At 40.3% G+C, this 26,894-nt stretch overlaps 1 protein-coding gene and 1 pseudogene across 1 annotated transcript in view; both read left to right on the forward strand.

The window, feature by feature from the left end:
• Window positions 1–16,111, forward strand: part of ACP3 (acid phosphatase 3) — a 28,031-nt gene extending 11,920 nt beyond the window's left edge. Inside the window, 8 exon segments of the mRNA XM_065876322.1 lie at window positions 1,303–1,401; window positions 4,060–4,097; window positions 4,099–4,144; window positions 5,475–5,607; window positions 10,310–10,373; window positions 10,375–10,390; window positions 12,340–12,443; window positions 15,922–16,111. Of these exon segments, the coding sequence (XP_065732394.1) occupies window positions 1,303–1,401; window positions 4,060–4,097; window positions 4,099–4,144; window positions 5,475–5,607; window positions 10,310–10,373; window positions 10,375–10,390; window positions 12,340–12,443; window positions 15,922–16,111 (690 nt within the window).
• A 4,163-nt stretch (window positions 16,112–20,274) lies between these two features.
• Window positions 20,275–21,350, forward strand: LOC136122638 (protein SEC13 homolog pseudogene; annotated as a pseudogene).
• Window positions 21,351–26,894: the final 5,544 nt, after the last annotated feature.

The raw sequence follows: 26,894 nt of genomic DNA on the forward strand, positions 1-26,894 counted from the left end.
TTATTCCTAGTAAAATGGAAAGCCAGTGAAAGTTATAAACTACAGAATGGCATGATCTGATTGATGGTTTTAAAATATTGATATTAGCATTTACAAAAATAAAATAAAAAGGATTAGTGTAGTTGCCATGTGGAGGATGAATTGTGATGCAAACTGATCACATAGGAAGCTCTTACAGTAGTTGAAACACAGATTATGGTGGTCTGGACTGGGAGGGGACAATGAAAGTAAAGAAAAGGGGTCTATTTTGGATATACAGTTGTCTCTTGATCAACGAGGGTTTCAACTACACGGGTCCACTTATATGTGAATTTTTTTCAATAAATTCGTACTAAAGTACTACATGATCCCCAGTTGGTCGACTCCCCCAGATGCAGAACAGTGGATACAGACTGTGAAGCTACACTCAGATTTTCAACTGTGTGTGGGTTAACCACCGTAACCTCTGCATTGTTCAAGGCCAACTGTGTTTTGAAAGTAGACAGGCAAAAGTGATTAGTCTATGAAGCAGGATGATAAATTTCGTCACTGGCAAAAGTAGAGAGATTACAAAAAGGAAATTGTTAAAAATGAAGAAGTGGAGTTCAGGTTTGTACATGTCAAATTTGAGGATGAAGAGAACATCCAACTGGTGATATCCACCAAAGGCTGAAAATACAGGACTAGCGCAGATGGAAAGTAAGAGCAACAAAATGAACTTGGGAGTCACCAGCCTATAGATTGTAATTAAAACTACAAAAGATTGTCAAATTTAAACTCATTTTTGGATGATTATTTTGTCCTCATAATAGGTTTTTAAATATATTTTTCTATGTGTTTATTATGTTCCCTTATTTTAACAGTCTGCAAATTTGCAAGAACGTATTTCAGTGAATCAATCTCTTAAGATTCTTTCTGGAACCTCTAATTCACTTCTCTGTACTTGTGTTTGTGTTTGTGTGTGTGTATGTGTGTGCACGCATGCACATAGATGTACATCTAGTGCTAGAAATGAAAGAGGTCTGGAAGGAAGCAAGATAATTGTTATCATTTCCCAGGAAAAACCGGGAAGTGTGAATATTTACCAATAGCACAGTTCTATTTAGGCAAGTTCATGAAATGAAAAAGATAGATTTTGAGTTCTGGGTATATATCCTACTATTTAAGACCAGCCGATCATTGATCTCTTTTTCCTCAATTTTAGAATTCCATTCAGCTCAAAACACATTTGAATCTTTTACTCAGGTCACTTTATACCTAATGGCTGCAGCTTCTTTAGTTCTTTTGACTAATACAAAATTTACGATTTCTTTTTTTCCTCAGTTGCTATACCTGCCTTTCAGGAACTGCTCACGTTTTCAAGAACTTGAGAGGAAGACTTTGAAATCAGAGGAATTCCAAAAGAGGCTGCATCCTTATAAGGTTAAAAAATGTGTTATTTAGTGGTATGCAGAAATAGTGGAAATTCTGGGACAATTTGAATATTATCAAATTACCCTTCAATCAGGTTATACCAATTTCTACTCCCATCAGAAATACATGAGTGCCTGTTTCTCCACAGCCTTCCGAACAGTGTGTAGACAACTATGAGGATATTTGCCAATCTGTAAGTGAAAGACGGTATCACTAGAAGCATTCCCTCCAAAATCAGGAATGAGACAAGAAAGACCAGTATCATCACTATTATAGAACACTGTGCTGTAGTACTTTTCTCTTACAATGAGTGAGCTTTGGGTATCTTCGTCTAGTTAAAAGCCATTTGTATTTCCTATTCTGTTCATATCCCTTCACCATTTTTCTTTTGGGTTATTGGTTTTCTTCTTTTTATAAAGTTTTAGGAGCTTTCTCTCTCTTAACTTTTTTTTTTTCTGGGATACAAATGGCCCTCTTTTTTTTTTTTTTTTTTTGGCCCTCTTTTTATTGTTTGCCTGTTGTTTACAGCATTTTTGCCACATGGTTGTAAGTGTGCTGATATAGCCATCTATGGTTTGTATATTTGTAGTCATATTTAGAAAAGCCTTAGCCACTCCTTGGTTATAAAGGAAGTCTGCAATGCTTTCTTATAATTCTACTATAGCTTCATTTTTACATTTACATATTGGACCCATTTACAGTTTATACTGGTGTTAGGTGTGAGGTATGTATCCTGCTGAAGTTTTTTCCAGAATATTACCTAATTGCTCTATCACTGTTTATTGAGTAGTTCATCTTTTCCCCACTAATTTGAGCTGTTACATATTAAAATTCCCATATGTATAAGGTCTATTTCTAGAATTTTTATTCTTTTTAATTATTCTTTCATTTTATTAGCCAAAACCACACTGTTATAATTATTACAAATTTTATATGTTTTAATATTTAAAGCATATTACATATTCTCTCCCTCATTCTCTACTTTTTCTGAGTTTTCATGGGTATGTTTTCATTTAACTTTTCAGTGTTTCAGTGTTTCTCATTTAACTTTTCAGTGTTATATATTAAATATCTAAATTAACTTAGGGAGAATTTGCAACTTTGTTGCAAATTTGTTGAGTCTTCCTTTCCAAGAACATGATACATTTTCCTATTTGTTCTTATCGTCAAGATTGTTTTAAGGTTTTCTTCATATAGGTCTTTATATTTTTTGTTGTTTGTTCCAGGCTTATAAGATCTGCAAAAAAATCATGGCTTATGTCTACTTTTCCAATATTTATACCTCTGATTTATTTTGCCTATTTGTACTGGCCAGTACTTACAGTCCATTATTACATAATAGTATTGGTAGTGGGTATCCTTGTCTTACTTCTGATTTTAGAAGTATTTCCCTATTAAGCATTCTGTCTTTTGGACCAAATAGACATACTTTTATCAAGTTAAGGAATTAGCTATCTTTCCTATTTTCTTGAGTGTTTTTGTCAATATTGGTGTTCAATTTTTTTAAAGGTCTTTTCAACATTTTTAGTAAAATCAAGTTATTTTTCTCTTGGATCAATTACTAAGATTAATTATACTTATAGATTTACTATTATTGAACTATCTTTACATGTCTAGATTCAAGCCCCCCCTTTTTTAGTATGATATTGAATTATCTGTTAATATTTTACCTAGACTTTTTACACTGATAGTCAAAGTAACTTTGGACAATAGTTTTCTTTTCTGGTCAGTCTTTGTCAGTATCAATGTTTATACAAATTTTTTGGAAGTTTTCTTTCTTTTATTATGCTCCAGGTCAGTTAAAATAGCACAAAGCTTGGTAGAACTTCCCAATAAAATTACCTGGCCATGGAGCTTTTGTTTTGTTTTGTTCTGTTTTGTTGGGGGATGTTGTGGGCTCTTTAATAATTATTTCTGTTTATTTTATGGAAATCCATTTGGGTTAATATTAGCAAATTATATTTTCCTAGAAAATTTATTCATCAAACAGTATCTTCCAAAGGCTTCCCAGAAATTGCTACCAATTCATCATGCAGACAGCTGACCAATGGGTCTCATTACCATGACAATACAAAAATAATACAGAACCTAGAGAAATGTTTGCATCCCATCCAAATCTCACATTTATAGCCAGATACCAGACCCAGTTTCTGTTGTGTCTTCCTGGGGTGATTTGGTCTGAGACATGCTTTCCCTTCTCACCTTCCACTCATTTACATGTGAGTTATACTTCACCTACTTCCAAGATGAATTTGATGCAGTGCACTTCAGTCTGATTCCAGGACAAACCAGGAACATGTGGCAGTAAGCCAGCAGGTGCCCACATTTTTAATGTAATAATAAGAAATGATCAATTAGCATTTGTAAAAATCTTTGGTGCACTTAGCCAGTATTACTGGTGCACTTTCATGTGAAGAACAGCAGTTCTCAATGGGGGCAAGTTTGCCTCACAGGGACCCTTTGTCAATGTCTGGAGACATTTTGGGTTGTTGCAACTGAGGGACTAGGGATGATGTGACATCTAGTTGGTAGAGGCCAAGGATGCTGCTGAGCATCCTACAGTGCACAGGGCAGCCCCACAGCAAAGAATTATCCAGCCCAAATATCAATAATGCCGATGTCGAGAAACCCCGGTGTAAAAATTTTTTCTCTCTGTGTGTGTTTCAGGATTTTATAGAAATCTTGCCAAAATTTACAGGATATAATGACTTTTGGAATTTGGAGTAAAGTCTATGACCCTTTATTTTGTGAGGTAAAAGAAAAAATATCAAAGATTAACTTACCATCTGATTTTATGATTTATGTCTATTTTGAAACAGATGAATACATTTTCTTTTGCTTTTATACAGATGTATTATTTAGACTTCCTTTGACATTGAAACATAAGTCAAGACTTCTTTATATTAACTTGAAAATTCTGACTTCTTCTCTCTCTGATTTATGTATACACCCTTTAGAAAATTATTAGCAGTGACTTCCCTGGTGGTCCAGTGGTTAAGACTTTGCCTTCCAATGCAGGAAGTGTGGGTTTTATCCCTGGTTGGAGAAGTAAGATCCCACATGACTCATGGCCAAAAAACCAAAACATAAAACAGAAGCAATATTGTAAGAAATTCAACAAAGACTTTAAAACTGGTTCACATCAAAAAAAAAAATCTTAAAAAAAGAAGAAAATTTAGGCAAAATTGCTTTTTCTGTGCCTTACCACTTAACTTATTTTTCAGTCACTCAGGAACGCTGGGCTCCATTTCATTAAATAGATTTTAATGAAAAAAGCAATACTGTTGTACAGAAAGAAGAAGAAAAAAAATTACCTGATTTCTGTATGTAGAAATAAGCAAGCCAACTTTAAGCCAGGCTATTAAAATTGCTTTATCAGGAAAGAATTTCTCTTTTGCTATACAATGCATGTGAAATAACCTTTTTAGCTAGATAAATTACTATTTTTTCAGGGCTTCATGATGTTTTTCTCAATCACCATTCTACACCTGCTGGCCAAAAGGAAAACTCTATAATCCTGTTTTCCCAGCCAGTTCACTGAATCTTGGGGCAAAATTCTGACCAGCCACAAGACTCCTATACACCTCTGATTTTGAGGTCATTGTGAATGTCTGGGGATGACAATTACTTTCATAGTTCCATCTTGATAGCAAATGACACAGTTTGCACCCCTCTATGTTAGAGTTCATTGACCCAAGCACACGCGACATTCCCAATATTTTCACTTTATCATCAGCATCTGTTTCAAGGAAGATTTGTTAGTCTTATAAAAGAGTCTTCAATAAAAACAATAACCCACTTTCTGGTTCAAGTCTTGGGTTTTTTTTTTCCCTTACTACAGTTTGATCTGAGCTATTCCAAGTTGTGGCCACATTACTTTTTTTTTTCTTTTTTTTTTTTACTTCTCTCTCACTTAATTCTTCTGTAGGTTACTTCACTTTGGTCTCTTCTTTCATGAAATCTCCCTCTCTCCCAAGAAAGGCTGGACCCAGTACTTTTTTGGGGGAAGGGGGATTAAAAAGTCAGTAAAGAGGACAGTCAGAAATAAAAATATACATTTTCTTCCTTTGTCTTTGCTACAGCATGTTCACAATTTCACTTTACCCTCCTGGGCCACAGAGGACACCATGACTAAGTTGAAAGAAATATCAGAATTGTCCCTCCTGCCCCTCTATGGAATTCACAGGCAGAAAGAGAAATCTAGACTGCAGGGGGGTAAGTATTTTAAAAATGAGAGAAGCATTGTGGTTAAGTGATCTGGGTCTGAGTCCTGGTCCCACCGTTTAATAAGTTATGTGACCTTGAATTAGACACATAATCACCCCTGTACCAGTTTCCATTCTGAAAATTGGGGATAATAATAATACCCACTTCTTTAGTAGTAAGGGTTAAAATGAATGTATGTATTCCAAAGGCTTACCACAAATAGTACCTGATACATAATACACTATCAAACATTATGTGTTTTTATGATCATTAATATTACCCATTCTGAGCCTTAGTTTTCCCATCTGGAAAACAGAAGCTTTGGGCTAAAGCTAAATGATACTTTTCATCCTTTCCAGATCAAAGAATCATGGATTTTATATCTGAGACACATAAAAATCAATTGTGTCTGGTGGCCTATAGGGTGAATTTTTCAAGTGGGAGGTATAGCAAAAGTGGCCTGTTTTCCTAAAACCCTTGGTGGTAGCCACTGTTAAAGTTAATACAGTTTACTTTGCAGGCTAATTATGCCCTGTAGATTAATACCTATTGCAATTGACAGGCTAGTGACACAGCTTAAATTTTTCCATTGGTGTTGAAAGATGTTTGCTTCTCAGTGATGCCTCTTCTCAGCTGGATTTGGCCCTCTGTAGAACAGGGCCTCTAATCATAATGAAGGAGCCCAGCCCTTGTAATCAGGATAGATGGGTTGAAGAAAGAAGCCAAGATCAGGCAGGATGGGGATAAATGCTGAGGCTCTGAGGGCAGCTGAGTGGCAGGCCAAGACCCCTGAGGATATGACAGTTCTGAACCTGTGTTGTTAATGTAGACATTAAAACTAAAGATGGAGAGAAAGACGTCTATTATGTCAGGCTGTCATAACAATGAAGAAAATTTAAGTCACAGGAGATGTTCTGAGTCATATACTCTAGAGACTTTGAAGAAAACAGTACAATCACATTAGGACTCCAAACAATTGCCAGACACTATTCACCATGAGGTTGGACAAGTTCAGCAGACCCTTAGGAGAATACAGAGACAAAGCATCCTGGGGGTTGGACCAGACTGAGAGGATGTTCACTCAGGGCTGCAGAGCTAGAGAAAGAATTCAAGTCACCAGCCAGGAGAGGAGTCAATTATAGCTACAAAAGCTCATATAAAGAGTGAAGTAAGCTGTACTAGAACAGCTAATGAGGTATGAAGTCAGTATGGTTGGGAGTAATTTCATATGAGGTGAACAAAGTACCTTGGGACAAATAATTTAGGACAGTGGTCATGAATGATGTGATAGTGTTGCAGACCTGCTGTTACAGAGCCCTGGTTGCACAGTACAGAGACAGACTTGATAAGAATGTACAAGTCCTCACTCAGTGCTGAGGGCATGAACCACAAGACCCAGACCCTGGGGATGAGAGAGCATCCAGAGATGAGTCATAGATGGAATCTGGTGTCTTAGAAAAAATTAGCAGGCAGGACACAGACTGTGTGTAGGAACAGAGCCCAAGACCCAACTCAATCTTACGTACCAAACAACAAAGGATGCAGAGGGTGAAAGTTGGGCCTCATTGGCCACATAAGCACCAGATCTCATTCCTGAACCAGCAGGAACCAGCAGTATGGTGGCCAAATGCATCAGATGGTAGAGACAAGATTCTTCATTTCCCCAACCTAGTCATGATGGGCTCAGGAATTCATCCCCTCACTACTAAAGATGCAGTCCATGGACCAGCAACGTCAGCATCACCAAGCCCCTAGAAAGAAATGCAGAATCCTAGGCCCCACCTCAGACTAGCTGAATCTGAATCTGCATTTTAATGAAATCCCTAGATACCTCACATGTACAATAAAGTTTCAGAAGCACTTCTCTAGATGTAGGAGATGGTGAAGAAAAGGGCAGGGAAAGCCAGGTAGGGGTTGACTAGAATCTGTTAATAAATGCAGGGGCCTGTATCCGAATATAAGATGGGAGTTTTCCCAGCAGCTTGCTTCATATTTCCTTTACTTTTTTCCCTTGGCTACTAGAGATTGCATTTTGAGGAAGTCACTTCCCCTCTCTGGGTCTCAGTTTCCCCATCTGATGAGTTCACTAAACTAGATTTGTCTATCAGAGTCCTTCCCTAAGGTGGTCTCTGGGTCTTGGACTCTATAAGGACTGGCACTCATATGCATACACCTGTCCTATTTTCTAGGGGAAGCCCAGTGCTATTGATAAGCCAGGAAATTGTTTCCTTAGTGATTCCTGCCAAGACACAAGCTCAGCATATTGTTCAGATCTGGCAAGGCAAGAGAGATTTGTCAACTACACGCTTGTTATGAAGCACCTGAACCCAACCCTGCAGAGAAAGCATGTACAGTCTGGGAGACAGAGTCACAAGGGAACATCAGGACTTTGACTGGCATCTTCTTACCTTTGCCAAAACTTCTGTTCCATCACTTGGTTTCAAGGGTGACACTGTTCAGTAATATCCTGCTCCCATTGCCTTCCCCTACAACACACCCCCATACACACAAGAAAATCTCTAGGCTAATTCCTAAGGCTAATTTAGGGATATATGGCTGGTCCTGTTTGTGTTAATGCAAATTGCTTCTTGCTATAGATCAGATGTCGGCAGGCAACAGCCTGCAGGCCAAATCCAGGCTGCTGCCTATTTTTTGTAAATAAAATGCTGTTGAAGCTCAGCCACACTCATGCATTTAGGTAGTATCTTTGGCTGCTTTTGTGCTTCCACTTGAGAATGAATGGTTGTGACAGAACACCTGGCCCACGGAGCGTAAAGCATGTACTACTGGCCCTTTATAGAACAAGTTTGCCAACTCCTGATATAGCCCAATAGTGAGAGAAGTGAAGTTTATGTCTTCAAATCAATAGTATTCTGTCTAATGTATGCAGATTTAATAAATGATGCACCAGGGAACTTAGAAGCTAGCTACAGTGAGGCCTAATAATTAAGACCAAGGTTTTGAAGCTGGACATACTGAGTTCAGTGAAACTCAGCCCCTCTACTTACAAGTTGTATGATCTTGGACAAGTTGCTGAACCTCTCTGAGCCTCAGTTTCCCCTCCTATAAAACATGACTAGTGGGCTTCCCTGGTGGCACAGTGATTGAGAGTCCACCTGCCGATGCAGGGGACACGGGTTCGTGCCCTGGTCCAGGAAGATCCCACATGCCACGGAGGAGCTGGGCCCGTGAGCCATGGCCGCTGAGCCTGCGTGTCTGGAGCCTGTGGTTCCGCAACTGGAGAGGCCACAACAGTGGCCCACATACAGCAAAAAAACCAAAAAACCAAAAAAACACCATGACTATTGGCATGCCAGAGCCTGTGGATTATTATGATAGTTACCCCTATTTTCTCCTGGGACAAGTTGCACAAGCACCCCAGAACTAAGAGCTGATCTATTCCATCATCAACACTGAAAGCTGCTGCAAAGGCACCTGCTGACAAGGAACAAGTTGCTGATTAAAGGTGACTGTCATGATTCCCAGAAACTCGGCCACAGAGTTTAGTTCCATCATGGCCCGAAGATCAAGCCTAAGCTCTGAAGGGCTCCCAGAAGGCAACCTTCCCTGAAGCAGAAAGGTGCAGACCTGTGGGAAGTGCAGCCTATAGTTCCCTCTATTCCTAGTCAAGGAAGCCCTAGCATCCACGGAAAGAGCAGATCACCTCCCTCTGTTATTGTGCTTATTGGTACACAGACCAATAGACAGTCTCTTCTCACTGTTTTATGAGCTTTTTGAGGACAGGGGCCATGTCTGATTCACCCATCATAGCTGCTCAGTGCGTGATTTGCTGAGTGGACCACAGAGTCTGGGATCATAATCTTCTGTTAACATCAATGCCCTGCTCATTACAAAAGAAAACTCGTCATCCTTAAGTGAGGACACCACATGCACTGTAGAGAGATGACCAAGAGAGACACAAGGAGTCCTCGGTGGATGGTGTGGAAGCCCCTGGGGCAGCACGTCCTCAGGACAGCACCTGCACCACGAGGTATCCTCAGCCTCAGTGTCTGCTCGTGGGATGGAGACTCTGTGCTGTTTCTGTGTGCCTTTTACCACCTCAGGAGCAACAAATGCAAAGGGCAAAAGCTTTCCTCTATTGATGACAGATGGAGCTCTCAGATGAAAACTAAAAGTGCTGGCTGCCCCCCTAATAGTGACACCCAGAGTAACCTGGAGCAATGGTCCACAGAAGACAGTCTGCACCCTTGCAGACATCCAGAGAGCTGCTTTCTCCCCTGGCCTCTCACAGGTGTGGCTGCCAGAGGGATGAAGACAGAGAGGTGCATGCCACCCTGTGATTTCAGACCTGCCCTGGACAAGAGCAATGGCTAACAACTATCTGTAAAAACATGTCTGAAATTCCAAGTTCATCAACCTCCTAACTTGAGTTTTAACAAAATCTGGTATACTAAAGTCCTAACATGCCAATCCAGCTCTCCTTCCCCAGCTGAGTAAGTCACTTAATGGCTCTGAGCCTCAGCTTCCTCACTTATGAATGGGGATAGAAGTCAGGATTCAGTGAAATAATGTATACAAATCACACTATTAGCACACAGCAGATGCTCCACCAAAATGAGTTCTTGCCCTCTCTTCTTAAGTCTTAAGAATCCTGGCAGAGAGAATCTTTGTATGAATGAGCAAAAAGCTTATGAACTAAAATATAAGCCCATATTTGGTTCAGCTCAATTGTTGATCTATCTTCTTTAAGGTGTCCTGGTCAAAGAAATCCTCTATCACATGAAGAGTGCAACTCAGCCATTGAACCACAGAAAACATTATATATTCTGCAGTAAGTATTTTGTTCCCATTCAGCATTTGTTTATTCAAGTGTGTGAGTTCTTTCAGGAGGGGCCTTCATCTTCTTCATCATCATTTCCCTGTTCAAATTCTTTAAAATTAAATACATAATTCTGGCTCTCAAGGAATTTACAGTTCAATACTGACAAGAAGAAAAGTAAGCACATAAATACCATGCAAAGCAGAATCGCAGTGTCATACAAGCCAGTGCTTTGGTGCCTCAGAGAAGGGAAACATCACTTCTGTTCCAAACTAAAACCAGAACAGAAACAGGAGAGGGAAAGTGATAGGAGAATTACAAGGAAAGCTGAGTGTACAGACTTGGTGATGAATTGGAATGTGGGCGGAGGGCAATGATCTGGAAGGTAAGCCACAGATGAAGGTAAATGTTTCAAGTCTCAATGACTGGAAGGAGTGTGGAACCATTAATAGAGGTGGTCATGGGTCAGGTGAATGTACCATTAGGCAGTTGGGTTTGAAATGCCAGCTGCATCCAAGAGGAAACTTCAGATAGTAAACGGGATATAAGAAGGAAAGGGAAGGAAAGCTACAACTTGAAGTCAGAGCTACAGTTGGGTGTAGAAAGGAAAGAGAGAGAGATCTTGGAGAAGGCATCCATCTCGGAGCAGGGGCCAGGGAAAGAGACATTGTTGGGGGAGAAGTCTAGAGATGTACTATGCACTGAAATGGGTGTCCCTTGAATCTGGGATGAGCAAGGAAACAGGACATGGAGGGCTAAGTCGGTCTCCCATCCACTTCTGCAGGACAGAGGATTTCTCAGATGTGGTCTGGCTGGAGAAAGCCATGGTTTCATTCTGCAAGAAGATGGAAGAGATTATTAAAGATACAAGGAGTCTATCATCTGGGGTTCTAAATGGTATAGACTAGAGAATGAGCTCATGGAGGGAACAGAATGCAGTGCTTCTTTGATAAAGGCAGGCCTGAAATTAATTGATTCTTTCAGGGTTTCTAGTTTCTAATCTGGCTTCCAGTTCTAACTTGTGTGACTTTTGCCAAGTCATAAATCTGTCACTCCTTTTTTTTCTTTTTCTCTAGTAAATCAGTTCTAACCCCTTTGAGTATGCATATGCTGCCACAGAGTTTAGGCAACCAAATGTTATGCCCATTTTGTAGATATGAAAATTGAGGATTTCTTAAGATTAGATAACTAATAGGTGGCAAAACTGGGGCTGAAAACCAGTCTCCTATGCCTTCCAGCTATTACGAGATAAACCTTTAACAATTCTTTTTAAGCTACACACTCTACTTCCTTACATTTTATTCTGTCTAAACATTTGTAACTTCATACATCCTTCCCCAACCTTAAAATCACAGATGATGCTAATCTGTAAAAAATATATAATCTAGCATTAATGTATGCCAAATTATTTTAAAATTTAATGAAAATCAATGAAACAGGCTAAAAGAGAGAGATGTTCTACTGGGGAAGGCATAGGACAAAATCAGAAGGCTTGGCTCGGATTTTACTTTCTGTCACTTTGGGGATATATGACATAAAGCCAGTTACTAAATTTCTTTTTTTTTCTTTTCTTTTTTTTTTTTTGGACATGCCATGAGGTTTGTGGGATCTTAGTTCCCCTACCAGGGATTGAACCCGGGCCCTCAGCAGTGAAAGTGCACAGTCCTAACCACTGGAAAGCCAGGGAATTCCACCCAAGTAACTTAATTCCTTTGGGTTTCAGTTTCTTCATCTTTTGAAAGGAAATAATTATATGTATGTAAATCTCACTGCCTAGCACCCAGTAGATGCACAATCAAAATTTGTCCTTTACCTCTCTACTTCTTAAGTCATTGGAGGTATGGACAATTTAATTGAATCAGAAACCATCATGGTGCTCTACAAATGCTTGATACACGTCTGTTGACTGTAAATTTGAACCAGAGATAAAGATCAAAAATTTTTGTTTCAAATCTCTGTAGCATGACACTACTGTGAGTGCCCTACAGATGGCGCTAGATGTTTACAACAGAATCCTTCCTCCCCATGCGTCCTGCCACTTGACGGAATTGTACTTTGGGAAGGGGTAAGTGTCTAAGAGGTGTTTTTCAAAATTAATATCACTGGACCCTAGGTTTTGTTATCATTATTGTTGTTACTGACTTAAGAGTTGTTTTGTCTGTCTGGTTGGTTTGGTTTTATATTCAGAGAGAAGAATGGTGGTGAGTAACACTATCTTTGCTTAGTCATGACCTCCATTTTCTTTGTTTTCATGACAATTTTTATTGGGAAATAATGTACAGACACAGTAGACGAAAAATTTGAAAGAACCACCCTAAGTGACAGAAATTACATTTTTTAAAAAAGATTAAGGTATTCTAAGAAGGATGAGGACATTACACTGTTCTCCTGGAAAACACAGGCTGGTAAAAGATGCCAAGAGAAAAATTAAGTTTGTTGATGGTTATAAATAATGTTCTTTCAATTAAAGATGTCAAACATATCCATGCAGCTTCTGGCAATACATATCCATCAGGTAGGATTCTTAAAGTACAACCTCTGCTCAGTGTTCACCACTTTGCAATCTGGTGTGGCCCTCCCCAGCTGACCAAGGCTTGGCTCAAGCCCACTAGAAAGGCCAAGTTTAGAGAGACAAAGTGTCCTAGTTTACCCAGAACTGGAGAGGTTCCCAGAACATGTAAGTTTCATTGTTAAAACCAGGAAAGCCCTGGGCAAACCAGGAAGAGTTGGTCACAAGGTCATACCAAAAATTTTTACCTGCTGTGACACCGGCATTCTCGTTGGGAGGAAGAGACCTCTTGAATATTATTGATGGAATAAGAACAAGGCAGGGGCTAAGTTAGGGCAGGGACCCCCAATTTTTGTTTCAGGGTTAGCTGGGGAGGTGCATTTTGCTCTCCCCTTATGGCATTCACCATAGCCGCAGTCAGGACGATCTTGACTGCAATTACACAGGGCTCTGAGCTCAGAAGAGCCCGTGCTTGGTTTAATGACCCAGTGTCACCATTCTGAAATTCTTAATAATTTTTAAACAAGGCACCCTGCATTTCTTTTTGCAAATTGTAGTCCTAGCTATAGGTTTCTGGCCACCTGAATTTGTAGAGTAGGAAAATAGCAACACAGAGGCCTATTCTCTACCAAGATCTTCACTGCTTACAAAGAAAGTGAGTTCTGCACAGTTAGGGAAAGGTAAGTTCATCCTTTGTTGAACCTCTAATTGGGTGCCAAGCACAATGAAATAGAACTGAAATGTGGTCTTAGCAAGTTTTGCTCTCAAATATCTAGAGTCAGAATGGGGAGACAAATCCCATAACATGGAGAAAATCCAAACAGAGCTGAAAATGGGAATGAGAAGACTGTGGACAAGTGCTCTGTCAATACTGGCTTCAGGCACAGAGTTAATAAATCCAGTGAAAATTCCAGGATCAGCTCTAGGAGTAGGCTCTGTCTCTTCGGGATAAGACAAAAGGAACTACCCACTTTCCTCAAGCCTCCCTCCTCTCTGATTTCTGTACCCGGTAGTCCTGAGCCTGCCTTTATTTAGGTCACTGCAGCATTTTGTCCCACTGAATCATTCTCTCACCACCTTGAATAAATCCATATTATGAATTAAGTGTGGGGTACTTTTCAACTAAGAGACACTGAACAACAGAAAAAAAAGTAACCAACTGTCACTCACAGGCAGAAGTCAAGTTTGTTGTTATATTAAGATTTTTTTTAACACTCCAGAAGAGTATCAAAAGTTAAACTTGCTTGCTTATAGATTAGGAACAAGGAGAACCCAAGTTAACAAATATAGGCATATGTATATACCAGCAAATTAGGGGATCCTCCATGTAAGGTGATCCCACTTTATCCCTATGAGAAAATAGAGAAAAAGAGAATTTTTAGATTTTTATCCACCTTAAACATACAAACTTTTAAGTTTGTAGATAAGATAGCTAAATATATTCTAAAACTATTCCATTTTTGGTTACGTACATAAACTTAAAATCATATACTATATAAAATAATTCACTAAGTTAAATAGTGCTTCTTCTCACTTTCATATTTTATGAAACACTTTTATTCAAACTCTTTGTATGCACCTTTACTTGTGTCTTTACCACCGGAGCCAATTTTGAGTCCCCTAAAAATGTTTTCCAAATATATTAATTAATAAGGGTAATTTTGGCTGCTGTACAGATGAGCCTCAAATCTCAGAAGCTTAACTCAATGGAGATTTCTTTCTCTTTCATCTAACAGTCCACTGCAGATGTTCCTGGCCAATAGGAAGTGACTCATCCATGGTGTGATTCACACATGGTGATTTGGGGACCCAGGATTCCATCTTTTGGACCTACATTTTTCAAGAGTGCTGTGCTCACCTGCAGAGAGCTTGTAGGAAAGAATGAGAGGGTGGAGAAGACAATCTGCTTAGCAAGCACCTCAGCCCTGAAGGGATATTTGTCACTTCTACTTACATTCTACGATACTAGCTAAAATTAGTCACTTGGTGCCTCCTGACTGCAAGGGAGTCTGGGAAGTGTACTCACTTCTCAGCTGTAACTTTATTCTATGTAAAGAGAATCATGAATTTTGATGGACTATTAGTCATCTTTGCCGTATTATCATGATATAAAGGATACTGTCACTGAAAAAGTTATTCCAAGATATAAGTGCTCATTCATATAATATTAGGGAAGTTTTTAGAAACATATAAATGAATATTTGTGGTTACTACTGTTTATATGGTTTCTTAAAGTGATTTATTTGAAAGGCTTGTTTATAACAACATCCAAAAGTTGCAGTTGTGAGGTTACTATACTTGAATTTCTCTCCTGTCTCTTTGGCAAATGACTTCCATAGGCAGCTTGTACTAGCTTTACAAGGTTGGTTTGGGCCAGTGGTCCTTCCCTAAACAGTGTATTTTTTTAAAAAATAAAGTGGTGAGAGATCCCTCCTCAACACGAGCAAATGTAAGGACTCGAATACACACCCACCCGCTCCTTCTGAGGTATCATTTTTATAAGTTTTGCTGTATATTCAAGCACATATGTTATATATTATTCAGTTCCATGTTTCTGGCCTGGTTAAGGAGAAGGAAGATACATTCATTCAGGGGGAAGACTGAAAGATATATTGAGAGAGGAAAAAGAAAAGGAAAGAGCAAATGTGAAGCATGAAAGAGAGAGAATAGGAGAAAAAACCCAACAACCCACCTGCGCCCCACTTCTTACTTGAAGGTTCACCAAATCACCCCCAACTCCCCCAACCATTGCCCCTCAGCTCCTTCTCTGACTAAGCATCCCAGTCCCTGCCTCACATGCCCCTGGTCATCTAACAAACCAGCCCTCCCATTTCCACCCTCCCAATCTGGCCCACCTGCCCCAGTCCCCCTCTTCCCACAGCTAAATTGGCTAATATCTACTCATTCCCATAAACTTTTCCACTAGTCCTTCAGCTGACATGGTACAGGCTAAGTAGAAAGAAATTCAATGGCAGTCCAACAACACAGAACTAACAGAGGTCTTTCCTCCTGTTCCTCTACCTTCCTCCACCAGGGAGTACTTCATAGAGATGTACTATTGGAATGAGATGCAGCATGAACCACATCCCCTCACGCTGCCTGGCTGCACCCCCAGCTACCCTCTGACAAAGTTTGCTGAGCTGGTTGCCCCTGTGATCCCCCAAGACTGGTCCACAGAGTGTGCCATAAGCAACCATGAAGGTAGTGAGGACGCTATGGATTAGGGTGCACACAGAGCTCTGCAGAGAGGGCAGAATACCCTTTCTCCAGACAGTTGGTGCTTTGAGAATATAAACTGGCTTCAATTCCATCTTTGGGGGAAATAGGTTTGGGGCGATAATTGTATGTTTCAGAGACCTCAACTTCAGACAACTCCTACCTCTTTACCTGGCCCTGCCCCTACTTGCCATAAACCTTGTCAACCTACATAAACCCAGGAGGCAGTAATGAAGCAGAAAACATTTACTTGGGATCAAAGAATTGCAATTCGGGGAACACGTATCAAACTGGAACAAAATTAGAAATGTAAGAATGGGGGCTTCCCTGGTGGTGCAGTGGTTGGGAGTCCACCTGCCAGTGCAAGGGACATGGGTTCAGGCCCTGGCCCAGGAAGATCCCACGTGCCACTGAGCAACTAAGCCCATGCACCACAGCTACTGAACCTGTGCTCTACAGCCCACGTGCCACAACTACTGAGCCCACGTGCCACAACTACTGAACCCACGTGCCACAACTACTGAAGCCCACTTGCTTAGGGCCCATGCTCCACAACGGGAGAAGCCACAGCAATGAGAAACCCACACACCATAATGAAGAGTAGCCCCCACTCTCCGCAACTAGAGGAAGCCCGCGCACAGCAATGAAAACCCAAGGCAGACAAAAATAAATTAATAAAATAAATAAATTTAAAAAAAAAGAAACGTAAGAATGTTCTGAATATCTCCCAGGAAAACCTTATTGAATATTTAGGAATAAACCTACCTAAGGACACAAAAGACCTGTATGCAGAAAATTATAAGGCACTGATGAAAGAAATTAAAGATGATACAAATAGATGGAGAGATATACCATGTTCTTGGATTGGAAGAATCAACATGGTGAAAATGACTCTACTACCCAAAGCAATCTATAGATTCAATGCAATCCCTATCAAACTACCACTGGCATTTTTCACAGAACTAAAACAAAAGATTTCACAATTTCTATGGAAACACAAAAGACCCCGAATAGCCAAAGCAATCTTGAGAACGAAAAATGGAGCTGGAAGAATCAGGCTCCCTGACTTCAGACTATACTACAAAGCTCCAGTAAACAAGACAGTACGGTACTGGCACAAAAACAGAAATACAGATCAATGGAACAGTATAGAAAGCCCAGAGATAAAGCCACGCACAGATGGTAACCTTATCTTTGATAAAGGAGGCAAGAATATACAGTGGAGAAAAGATAGCCTCTTCAGTAAGTGGTGCTGGGAAAACTGTACAGGTACATGTAAAAGTATGAAATTAGAACACTCCCTAACACCATACACAAAAGTAAACTCAAAATGGATTAAAGACCTAAATGTAAGCCCCAAAACTATCAAACTATTAGAGTAAAACATAGGCAGAACACTCTATGACATAAATCACAGCAAGATCCTTTTTGACTCACCTCCTAGAGAAATGGAAATAAAAACAAAACTAAACAAATGGGACCTAATGAAACTTAAAAGCTTTTGCACAGTGAAGGAAACCATAAATAAGACCAAAGTACAACCCTGAGAATGGGAGAAAATATTTGCAAATGAAGAAACTGACAAAAGATTAATCTCCAAAATTTACAAGCAGCTCATGCAGCTCAATAACAAAAAAACAAACAACCCAATCCAAAAATAGACAGAAGACCTAAATAGACATTTCTCCAAAGAAGATATACAGACTGCCAACAAACACATGAAAGAATGCTCAACATCATTAATCATTAGAGAAATGCAAATCAAAACTACAATGAGATATCATCTCACACCAGTCAGAATGGCCATCATCAAAAAATCTAGAAACAATAAATGCTGGAGAGGGTGAGGAGAAAAGGGAACACTCTTGCACTGCTGGTGGGAATGTGAATTGGTTCAGCCACTATGGAGAACAGTATGGAGGTTCCTTAAAAAACTACAAATAGAATTACCATATGACCCAGCAATCCCACTACTGGGCATATACCCTGAGAAAACCAAAATTCAAAAAGAGTCATGTACCAAAATGTTCATTGCAGCTCTATTTACAATAGCCCGGAGATGGAAACAACCTAAGCGCCCATCATCGGATGAATGGATAAAGAAGATGTGGCACATATACACAATGGAATATTACTCAGCCTTAAAAAGAAATGAAATTGAGCTATTTGTAATGAGATGGATAGACCTAGAGTCTGTCATACAGAGTGAAGTAAGTCAGAAAGAAAAAGACAAATACCGTATGCTAACACATATATATGGAATTTAAGGGAAAAAAATGTCATGAAGAACCTAGGGGTAAGACAGGAATAAAGACGCAGACCTACTGGAAAGCGGACTTGGGGATATGGGGAGGGGGAAGGGTGAGCTTTGACAGGGCGAGAGAGAGTCATGGACATATACACACTAACAAACGTAGTAAGGTAGATAGCTAGGGGGAAGCAGCCGCAGGGCACAGGGATATTAGCTCGGTGCTTTGTGACAGCCTGGAGGGGTGGGATAGGGAGAGTGGGAGGGAGGGAGACGCAAGAGGGAAGACATATGGGAACATATGTATATGTATAACTGATTCACTTTGTTGTAAAGCAGGAACTGACACACCATTGTAAAGCAATTATACCCCAATAAAGATGTTTAAAAAAAAAAAAGAAAGAAAACTTCCTTTTACCAAATTAACACAATAGTTTTGTAGATCAGTGTTCTGTAGACCACAATTAATGATCTTTTCCAGGGAAACATGCTGAAATGAAAATATTACAGCTTTCCCCATTAAAGATACATTGCTCTTTTGGAAGGCAGATCTAGGTTTTAAATAGTGTGCCCATTATAGAGTGGTCAAATGTGAAATAAAATAGACTGAGGCAAAGAACTGATGGCATTTCATGCTGGTTCATTGCACATGAATAAATGACTTCATTTCTCTGTTCCTCTCTCCTTTGCAGACTCCCAGATTTGCAGCTCCCACATGCCAATTTCAAGCATTTCAGTTTCATCTTTACCATTTGGGCCTTAGCTATACTATTTATGGCTTAATATATTTTATAATGTTATCCTATCCTATATATGAACTCAGAAATGCTGGCTATAAATTTTCTAATATAGATTAAACTAAATATAGACTACCATTATCATAAAAATTTGATATGTGCAGTATCTAAAAACCACATGTGGCATTTAGGAACCACCTAAATAATTCAAGAGTCACTGAAAGTATTCAAGAGAGGTCCATTTGGTTTTCAGTGGGAGCTATATGTGCCAACCAAATGTATTAACTCATTTGAATCTCACTATACATGAGGAGGATACTGTTTTATATACATTTTACAGATGTGTAAACTGAGACACAGAAAGACTTGCATGTCCTAGTCACAGAGCAGGCTCTACGGCTGACCCAGATTTCCGCCATGACACACTGACTTCAGAGCCTGTGCTCATAGCCATGATACAATAGTGCCCCTTGAGGTCTGTTTCCAGACCCAGACCAAGTTTTCAGATGCACAGAGATTGCTTCCAGTACAACTACACCATTCTAATGTGCATTTTCATTATGTGCTCTTTAATCATCCTATATATACTCTTCCATGAAGAGACTGTAACCTTTGGAGACCAATCGAGGAGTCAGCATTTGGGAAGGATTTGGCTAATCTGAGGTCTTGGAAAAGGGGCTGAGGTACCTTCGAACCATAGGCCATCTATTAGACAATATACTTTCATCACATTATATTACTCCCTGTGGTTCCTACTGACACCAAAATGCCACGCAAGTCTCAATTTGTCAACCATTCCTGAGCCCCTCATTTATGCCTGTCAGTTTGCTAATCAATGTGAAGGATACATGATTGCCCATTACCTATCACTGCCAAACTAACTACCCCAAAATTCAGTGGCTTAAAACAGGCAATTTATTTTGCCCACAATTTTATGGGTCAGGAATCCTGGAAGAGCCTAGAGGGACAGTTCACCTCTGATCCATGTGGCAGCAAGTAGGGTGGCAAGAACTAAAGGACCCACTTCCAAGATGGCTTCTTCACTTGGGGGTCTGATACTTGTGTTTCTTGGTCACCTTTTTCCTCCATATGGTATTTTATCCTCCAGGGCCTCTTCATATAGCTTGGGCTTTTTGCAGCATGGTGATCTAGGATAACTGCACATCTTACATGGTGTCTTGCTTCTATGAGGAAGGAAGCAGAAGTTGACAGCTCAATTAAGAGTTATGCTCAGACTGGTATAGCATCACTTCTCACATATGCTGTTGTTCAAAAGTGTCATGGGCTCACCCAGATTCAAGGGGGTGGAAAAATATTCTACCTGCTGATGGGAGAGTATCAAGGTCATATAGTGAAAGAGCATGAGGGGGTGGGAAATATTATTGCTGTCATCTTTGGAACATACAGTCTTCCACACCTCAAAAAGCTTTTACTCTAACTCACGGGTTCATCAATAAAAGTCCATGGATAAAATTTAGGAGGTCTGTGAACTTGGAAGGAAATAAATCATATTTTTATTTTCTCTAATCTCTAAACTTTAGCATTTCTATCCATTCTGAATGTAGGCACAAACTACAGGAGTTATAGCAATACCTGTGATTTTGTTACCAATAAAAATCACAGATATTTTTACAGCACATTCAGTTGGGTATCAGGGGCCTGATCCTGGCCTATGGGAGCTTCGATGGGGCTATATCCCTACTGACCTATTCCATGTTGGGCCAATGGGAAGTGAAGAAGATCAATAACGCTCACACTACTGGCTTCAAAGCAGTGAGCTGAGCCCCTGCTGTCATGCCTGGAAGCTCCATAGACCAGCCATCTGGGCAGAAGTCCAACTACGTCAAGAAATATGCATCAGGCGGCTGTGACAACCTCATCAAACTGTGGAAGGAGGAGGAGGATGGCCAGTGGAAGGAAGAGCAGAAGTTGAAAGCACACAGTGACTGGGTTTGAGACATTGCCTGGGCCAGCTCCATTGGCCTGCCTACCAGCACCATTGCCAGCTGCTCCCAGGATGGTCGAGTGTTCAGTTGTACCTGTGATGATGTCACGGGCAATACATGGTCTCCCAAACTGTTGCACAAGTTCAATGATGTTGTATGGCATGTGAGCTTGTCCATCACAGCCAACGTCCTGGCTATCTCAGGCAGAGACAATAATATGACCCTGTGGAAGGAGTCAGTCAACTGGCAGTGGGTGTGCATCAGTGATGCCAACAAGGGCCAGGGTTCCATGTCCACTTCAGTCACAGAGAAGTGACTGAGAATGAGGAGTGACAAGACAGGCAGGGCCTGGCTCTCTACCTGCTGCCTCCAGGACTGCCCTTTCCTGGGCCAACTGACCACACAGCTGGGAGGAAAAATGCTCAACTCCCACAATATCACTTGCTCCTGGGAGTCATAACAAATGCAACCAGATTCATCATCTGCCTTAACATGATTTGATAAGGTTTGTAATATACTGTTCAGCTGAATGCACTCTTGTTAAGAGGGAAAAACTACAAATGACCTTCAAATCTATTATTTTAAAATACTCTGGGTCATTTTTATGTAACTTTTAGGTGCAGGCATCATTTGTGGGGGCAGGGGGGTGTTTCCAAAGTATTTAAATAAATTCATATTACTTATAAACAACAAAAACAAAAATGCCTGGATGCTATAGCTTCAATTCTGAGAAAAAAAATTATGAACTTAATATTATATATCCAGTAAACATGTCAATCAAATGAGAGGGAAAATTAAGTCACTTTCAGACTTTTAAAAATTCAGCAGCTTATTCCTCATGCATCCTTTTAAGAAAATTACTTTTGAAGATATTCTTTAGCCAAAACAAGAATAAAATTCAAGAAAGGTAAAGACTGGAGATCCAAGATAACTGACTCCAATCCAGGACAAGAAGTCAGGATGACAGGTTGGCATCCGTCCCAGAGAGCACCTGGTCCAGATTGAAATAAAAATTCAGAGGGTTCTGGGAAATGTATCTACAATAATTACATTGCATCCCTTACCATGAATAGAATATGTTTAGGAAGATAGATAATATTAGTGACTTGAAGACACATGATTAAAAATTATATTAAAGACACTTTGAAATCAATATTAATACAATCACAATAATGGAAACAATGTGTATTGATATTTTCAATTTTAGACTCAACCAATGGACACACCATGAAAGGATTAATTATGGTTACAGAAGAGATGATAAAACCTCACAAAAGTTGGCAGAAGGGCATGAAGATAGAAGAGTGGTAAAAGAGGTAGAGAGAAGTATAGGAGTCCTAATTTACTCATTTTTAAAAATAATAGCTAACACTGGGTACTTACTATATGCCCACTCTAAGAGATAAACATGAATTAATTCATCTAATTTCCCAGTATAAGGAAAGCAAGGCACAGAGAAGTATCTAAATTTCTATCATATATTGCTTCTTACTTCATGGAAAGTCAAAGAGATGCAAAAGTTATTTTGTGAATGACTAAGAAAATAAAAGATTTTTCTATATTATTTCTAAAAATAATAATATATCTACTAAAGGCACAAAAATAGGTATATATATTAACTTGGTGATTTTTATAGCTCTTCAGGAATTAAATCAGTTTTGTATAGTTCATGAATAGAGAGATCAATGAGGGGAAAGAATATAAATTCCAGAAACATGCACACATGCATATAGAAAATTAATTTATGGTAAAGTTGGTTTAGTGAATAAGAGATATGTTTAAGAAAATGGCTAGTTTCTCCCTCCTGAAGTCACAAGCTCTCCCATGGGACCCATCTCCACCAGGGCTCCCATGACCCCAGTGGTCACCACCTCCTCCTCTGTACCCAGTCCCCCCCATGGGGAGCACTCTCGCAACCCTGGCTGCCACCACCTCCATGCCCCCTCCTCACTGGGGTGGATTCATGTGCTACAGGGAAGCCTCTGGAGCAGACCCCTGTTGGTGACCCATATGCAGAGGTGGGGCTGAAACCACAGCTGAGCCCCAGGGGCCATGTAGCTAAGGAAGAAAAGCTGACATCTCTCCTCACAGCTGCACAAATAGCAAATTGACACTCCCATGACTGGCTTTGTAAACTCAGCACCTACAGAACATCTGAATGGACAACGAATGCTCCCAGCCAAGGCAGGTCTAGCTTTAGCAGCTGTAGACTTCGTGGGCACATACACATGGGTGTTAGGTCAGGCCACAGTCTGAGCTGCTCACATAGCGCCCACAGCAGGTCCAAATCCATGATTACTGCAATCCTGGGACCTGACTTTAGTGGAACTATGCTGGTGGCATGGTGAAAACGATGTCTGAGAGACACGAGGGCCAATTGCCAGCATACCTATGGTTAAGGTGAGGCCAAGAGTGGGGCCAACAGTAGTGTAATCTGAGAGCTCACACAATGGGTGAAAGGTGACATGACAGAGCACACCTACAGGTGAACAGCTCCAGAGGAGGAATACTGAGTGGCTTCCCTCCCAGTGGGGGTGCTCCAATCCTGCCTACCTTGCACCACAGATCAGAAACACAGCTAAGGAACAGATCTTGGGGCCTATACTATGACAACTAAGGAACAGACCCCACCTCTGTCAGGGCAGTGACAACCACAGAGCAAAGGGGATGCCCTGTTCAATATCCAGTGCAGGCTCTGGTCACCATAACATCAGTTACACCTCCTAACAAGGGGATAATGACCAGCATACACTGAGGAAAGAGGTGGCAGACATCTGTACTAAAAATAGCCCTTGCACCAAAAAATATTAAACCTACTCAGGCTATACAGGGATGTTCCCACATAAAAATAGCCTGCCAAGACAGTCTAAGTGTCTGGCATTGAGAAGAAGAACCCCCAGAGCATTAAGCCTTGAAACCCAGCAGGGCTTGAGTGCAGGAGCTCCACAGGGCTAGGGGAAACAGAGACTCAACTCTGCGAGGGTGCACACAAGGCCTCACATGAACTGGAACCCAGCACAAAGATGTACCTCCATAGGACCCTGGGTGACACCTACATAGAAGTCTTGGTGGATCTCCTGGGGAGGCGAAGGTGGACTATAGTTCACTGTGGGCTCAAGGACACTGGTAGCAGAAGCCCCAGGGAATATTGATTAGCATGAGCTCTTCCAGAGGTCCCCATTTTAGCACCAAAACCTGACTCCACCCAACAACCTGTAGGCCTCAGTGGTGGAAAGCCTCAGGCCAAACAACAAGACAGGAACACAGCCACACCAATCAGGAGACAGGCTGCCTAAAGTCATACTGAGCTCACAGCCACCTCAAAACACACTATTTGACAGGGCCCTGCCCATCAGAGGGACAAGGCCCAGGTCCACACACCAGAGGGCAGGCACAAGTCCCTCCCACCAGGAAGCCTGCATAAATTTCTGGACCAACCTCAACTACCAGGAGCAGACATCCAAAGCAAGAGGAACTATGATCCTGCAGCCTGTGGAAAGAATATCAGAAACACAGAAAGTTAGACACATGAGATAACAGAGAAATATGAAGGAACAAGATAAAACCCCAGAAGAATAAGATAAAAACCCATAAGAACACTAAATGAAGAGGAGACAGGCAATGTACCTGAAAAACAATTCAGAGTAATGATAGTAAAAATGATACAAAGGGCTTCCCTCATGGTGCAGTGGTTGAGAGTCCACCTGCTGATGCAGGGGACACGGGTTTGTGCCCTGGTCTGGGAAGATCCCACGTGCTGCAGAGCAGCTGTGCCCGTGAGCCATGGCTGCTGAGCCTGCGTGTCTGGAGCCTGTGCTCTGCAACGGGAGAGGCCACAACAGTGAGAGGCTCGTGTACCACAAAAAAAAAAAAAAAAAAAAAAATCCAAAATCTCAGAGAAAGATAGGAGCACAGATTGAGAACATACAAGAAATGTTTAACAAGGAGCTAGATGATTTAAGGAAAAACAAACAGAGATGAAGAATACAATAGCTGAAATGAAAAATACACTAGAAGGAATCAATAGCAGAATATCTGAGGCAGAAGAATGGATTCGTGACCTGGAAGACAGAATAGTGGAAATCACTGCCTCAGAACAGAATAAACAAAAAAGAATGAAAAGAAATGAAGACAGCCTCAGAGAACTCTGGGACAACATTAAACACACCAACATTTGTACTATAGGGGTCCCAGAAGGAGAAGAGATAAAGAAAGGGCCTGAGAAAATATTTGAAGATATTATAGCCAAAAACTTCTCTAACATGAGAAAGGAAACACTCACTCAAGTCCAGGAAATGTAGAGTCCCATACAGGCTGAATCCAAGGAGAAACACATGAAAACACATATTAATCAAACAGACAAAAATTAAAGACAAAGAAAAAATATTAAAAACCACAAGGGAAAAGCAACAAATAACATACAACAGAATCCCCATAAGGTTATCAGATGATTTTTCAGCAGAAAGTCTGCATGACAAAAGGGAGTGATTGATATATTTCCAGTGATGAAAGGGAAAAATCTACAACCAAGAATACTCTACCCAGTAAGGCTCTTGTACAGATTTGACAGAGAAATCAAACGTTTTAGACAAGCAAAAGCTAAAAGAATCCAGCAACACCAAATCAGCTTTACAACAAACGCTAAAGGAACTTCACTACGTGGGAAAGAGACCAGCAACTTAAAACAACCTTGTACATATATAGACTACTATATCAAAACCTCATGGGAACAGCAAACCAAAAACCTAAAATAGATATGCACATACAAAAGAAAAAGCAAACCAGAAGCAGAACTAAAGATGTTCATCGAAAAAAAAAAGATGTTCATCAAACCACAAGAGAAGAGAACAAAAGAGGAAGAGAAGAAGAAAGACCTACAAAAACAAACCCAAAGAAATTAAGAAAATGGTAATAGGAACATACATAACGATAATTACCTTCAATATGGTTGGATTAAATGCTCCAACCAAAACACACAGACGGGCAGAATGGATACAAAAACAAGACGCATATACATGCTGTCTACAAGAGACCCACTTTAGACGTAGGGACACATACAGACTGAAAGTGAGGGAATAGAAAAAGATATTCCATGCAAATGGAAATCAAAAGAAAACTGGAGTAACAATACTCATATCAGACAAAATAGATGTTAAAATAAATACTGTTACAAGTGACAAGGAAGGATACTACATAATGATCAAGGGATCAATTCAAGAAGAAGATATGGGCTTCCCTGGTGGTGCAGTGGATGAGAGTCCACCTGCCAATGCAGGGGACACGGGTTCATGCCCCAGTCCAGGAAGATCCCACATGCCGCAGAGCGGCTGACCCTGTGAGCCATGGCCACTGAGCCTGCACGTCCAGAGCCTGTTCTCCACAACGGGAGAGGCCACAACAGTGAGAGACCCACGTACCACAAAAAAAAAAAAAAAAAAAAGAAGATATAACAATAATAAATATATATGAACCCAACACAGGAGCACCTTAGTAAATAAGGCAACAGCTAACAGCTATAAAAGAGGAAATTGACAGTAACACAATAATAGTGAGGGATGCTAACACCTCACTTACACCAATGGACAGATCATCCAAACCAAAAATTAATAAGGTAACACAATCTTTAAATGACACAATAGACCAGGTAGATTTAATTGATGTTTATAGGACATTCCATCCTAAAACAGCAGATTACACTTTCTTCTCAAGTGCACACAGAACATTCTCCAGGATAGATCACATCTTGGGTCACAAATCAAGCCTCAGTAATTTAAGAAGATTGAAATCCTATGAATCATCTTTTCTGACCACAATACTATGAGATTAGAGATGATTTACAGGGGAAAAATGTAAAAAACAC

Source organism: Phocoena phocoena, chromosome 4, assembly GCF_963924675.1.
Source record: "Phocoena phocoena chromosome 4, mPhoPho1.1, whole genome shotgun sequence".
Taxonomy (NCBI): domain Eukaryota; kingdom Metazoa; phylum Chordata; class Mammalia; order Artiodactyla; family Phocoenidae; genus Phocoena; species Phocoena phocoena.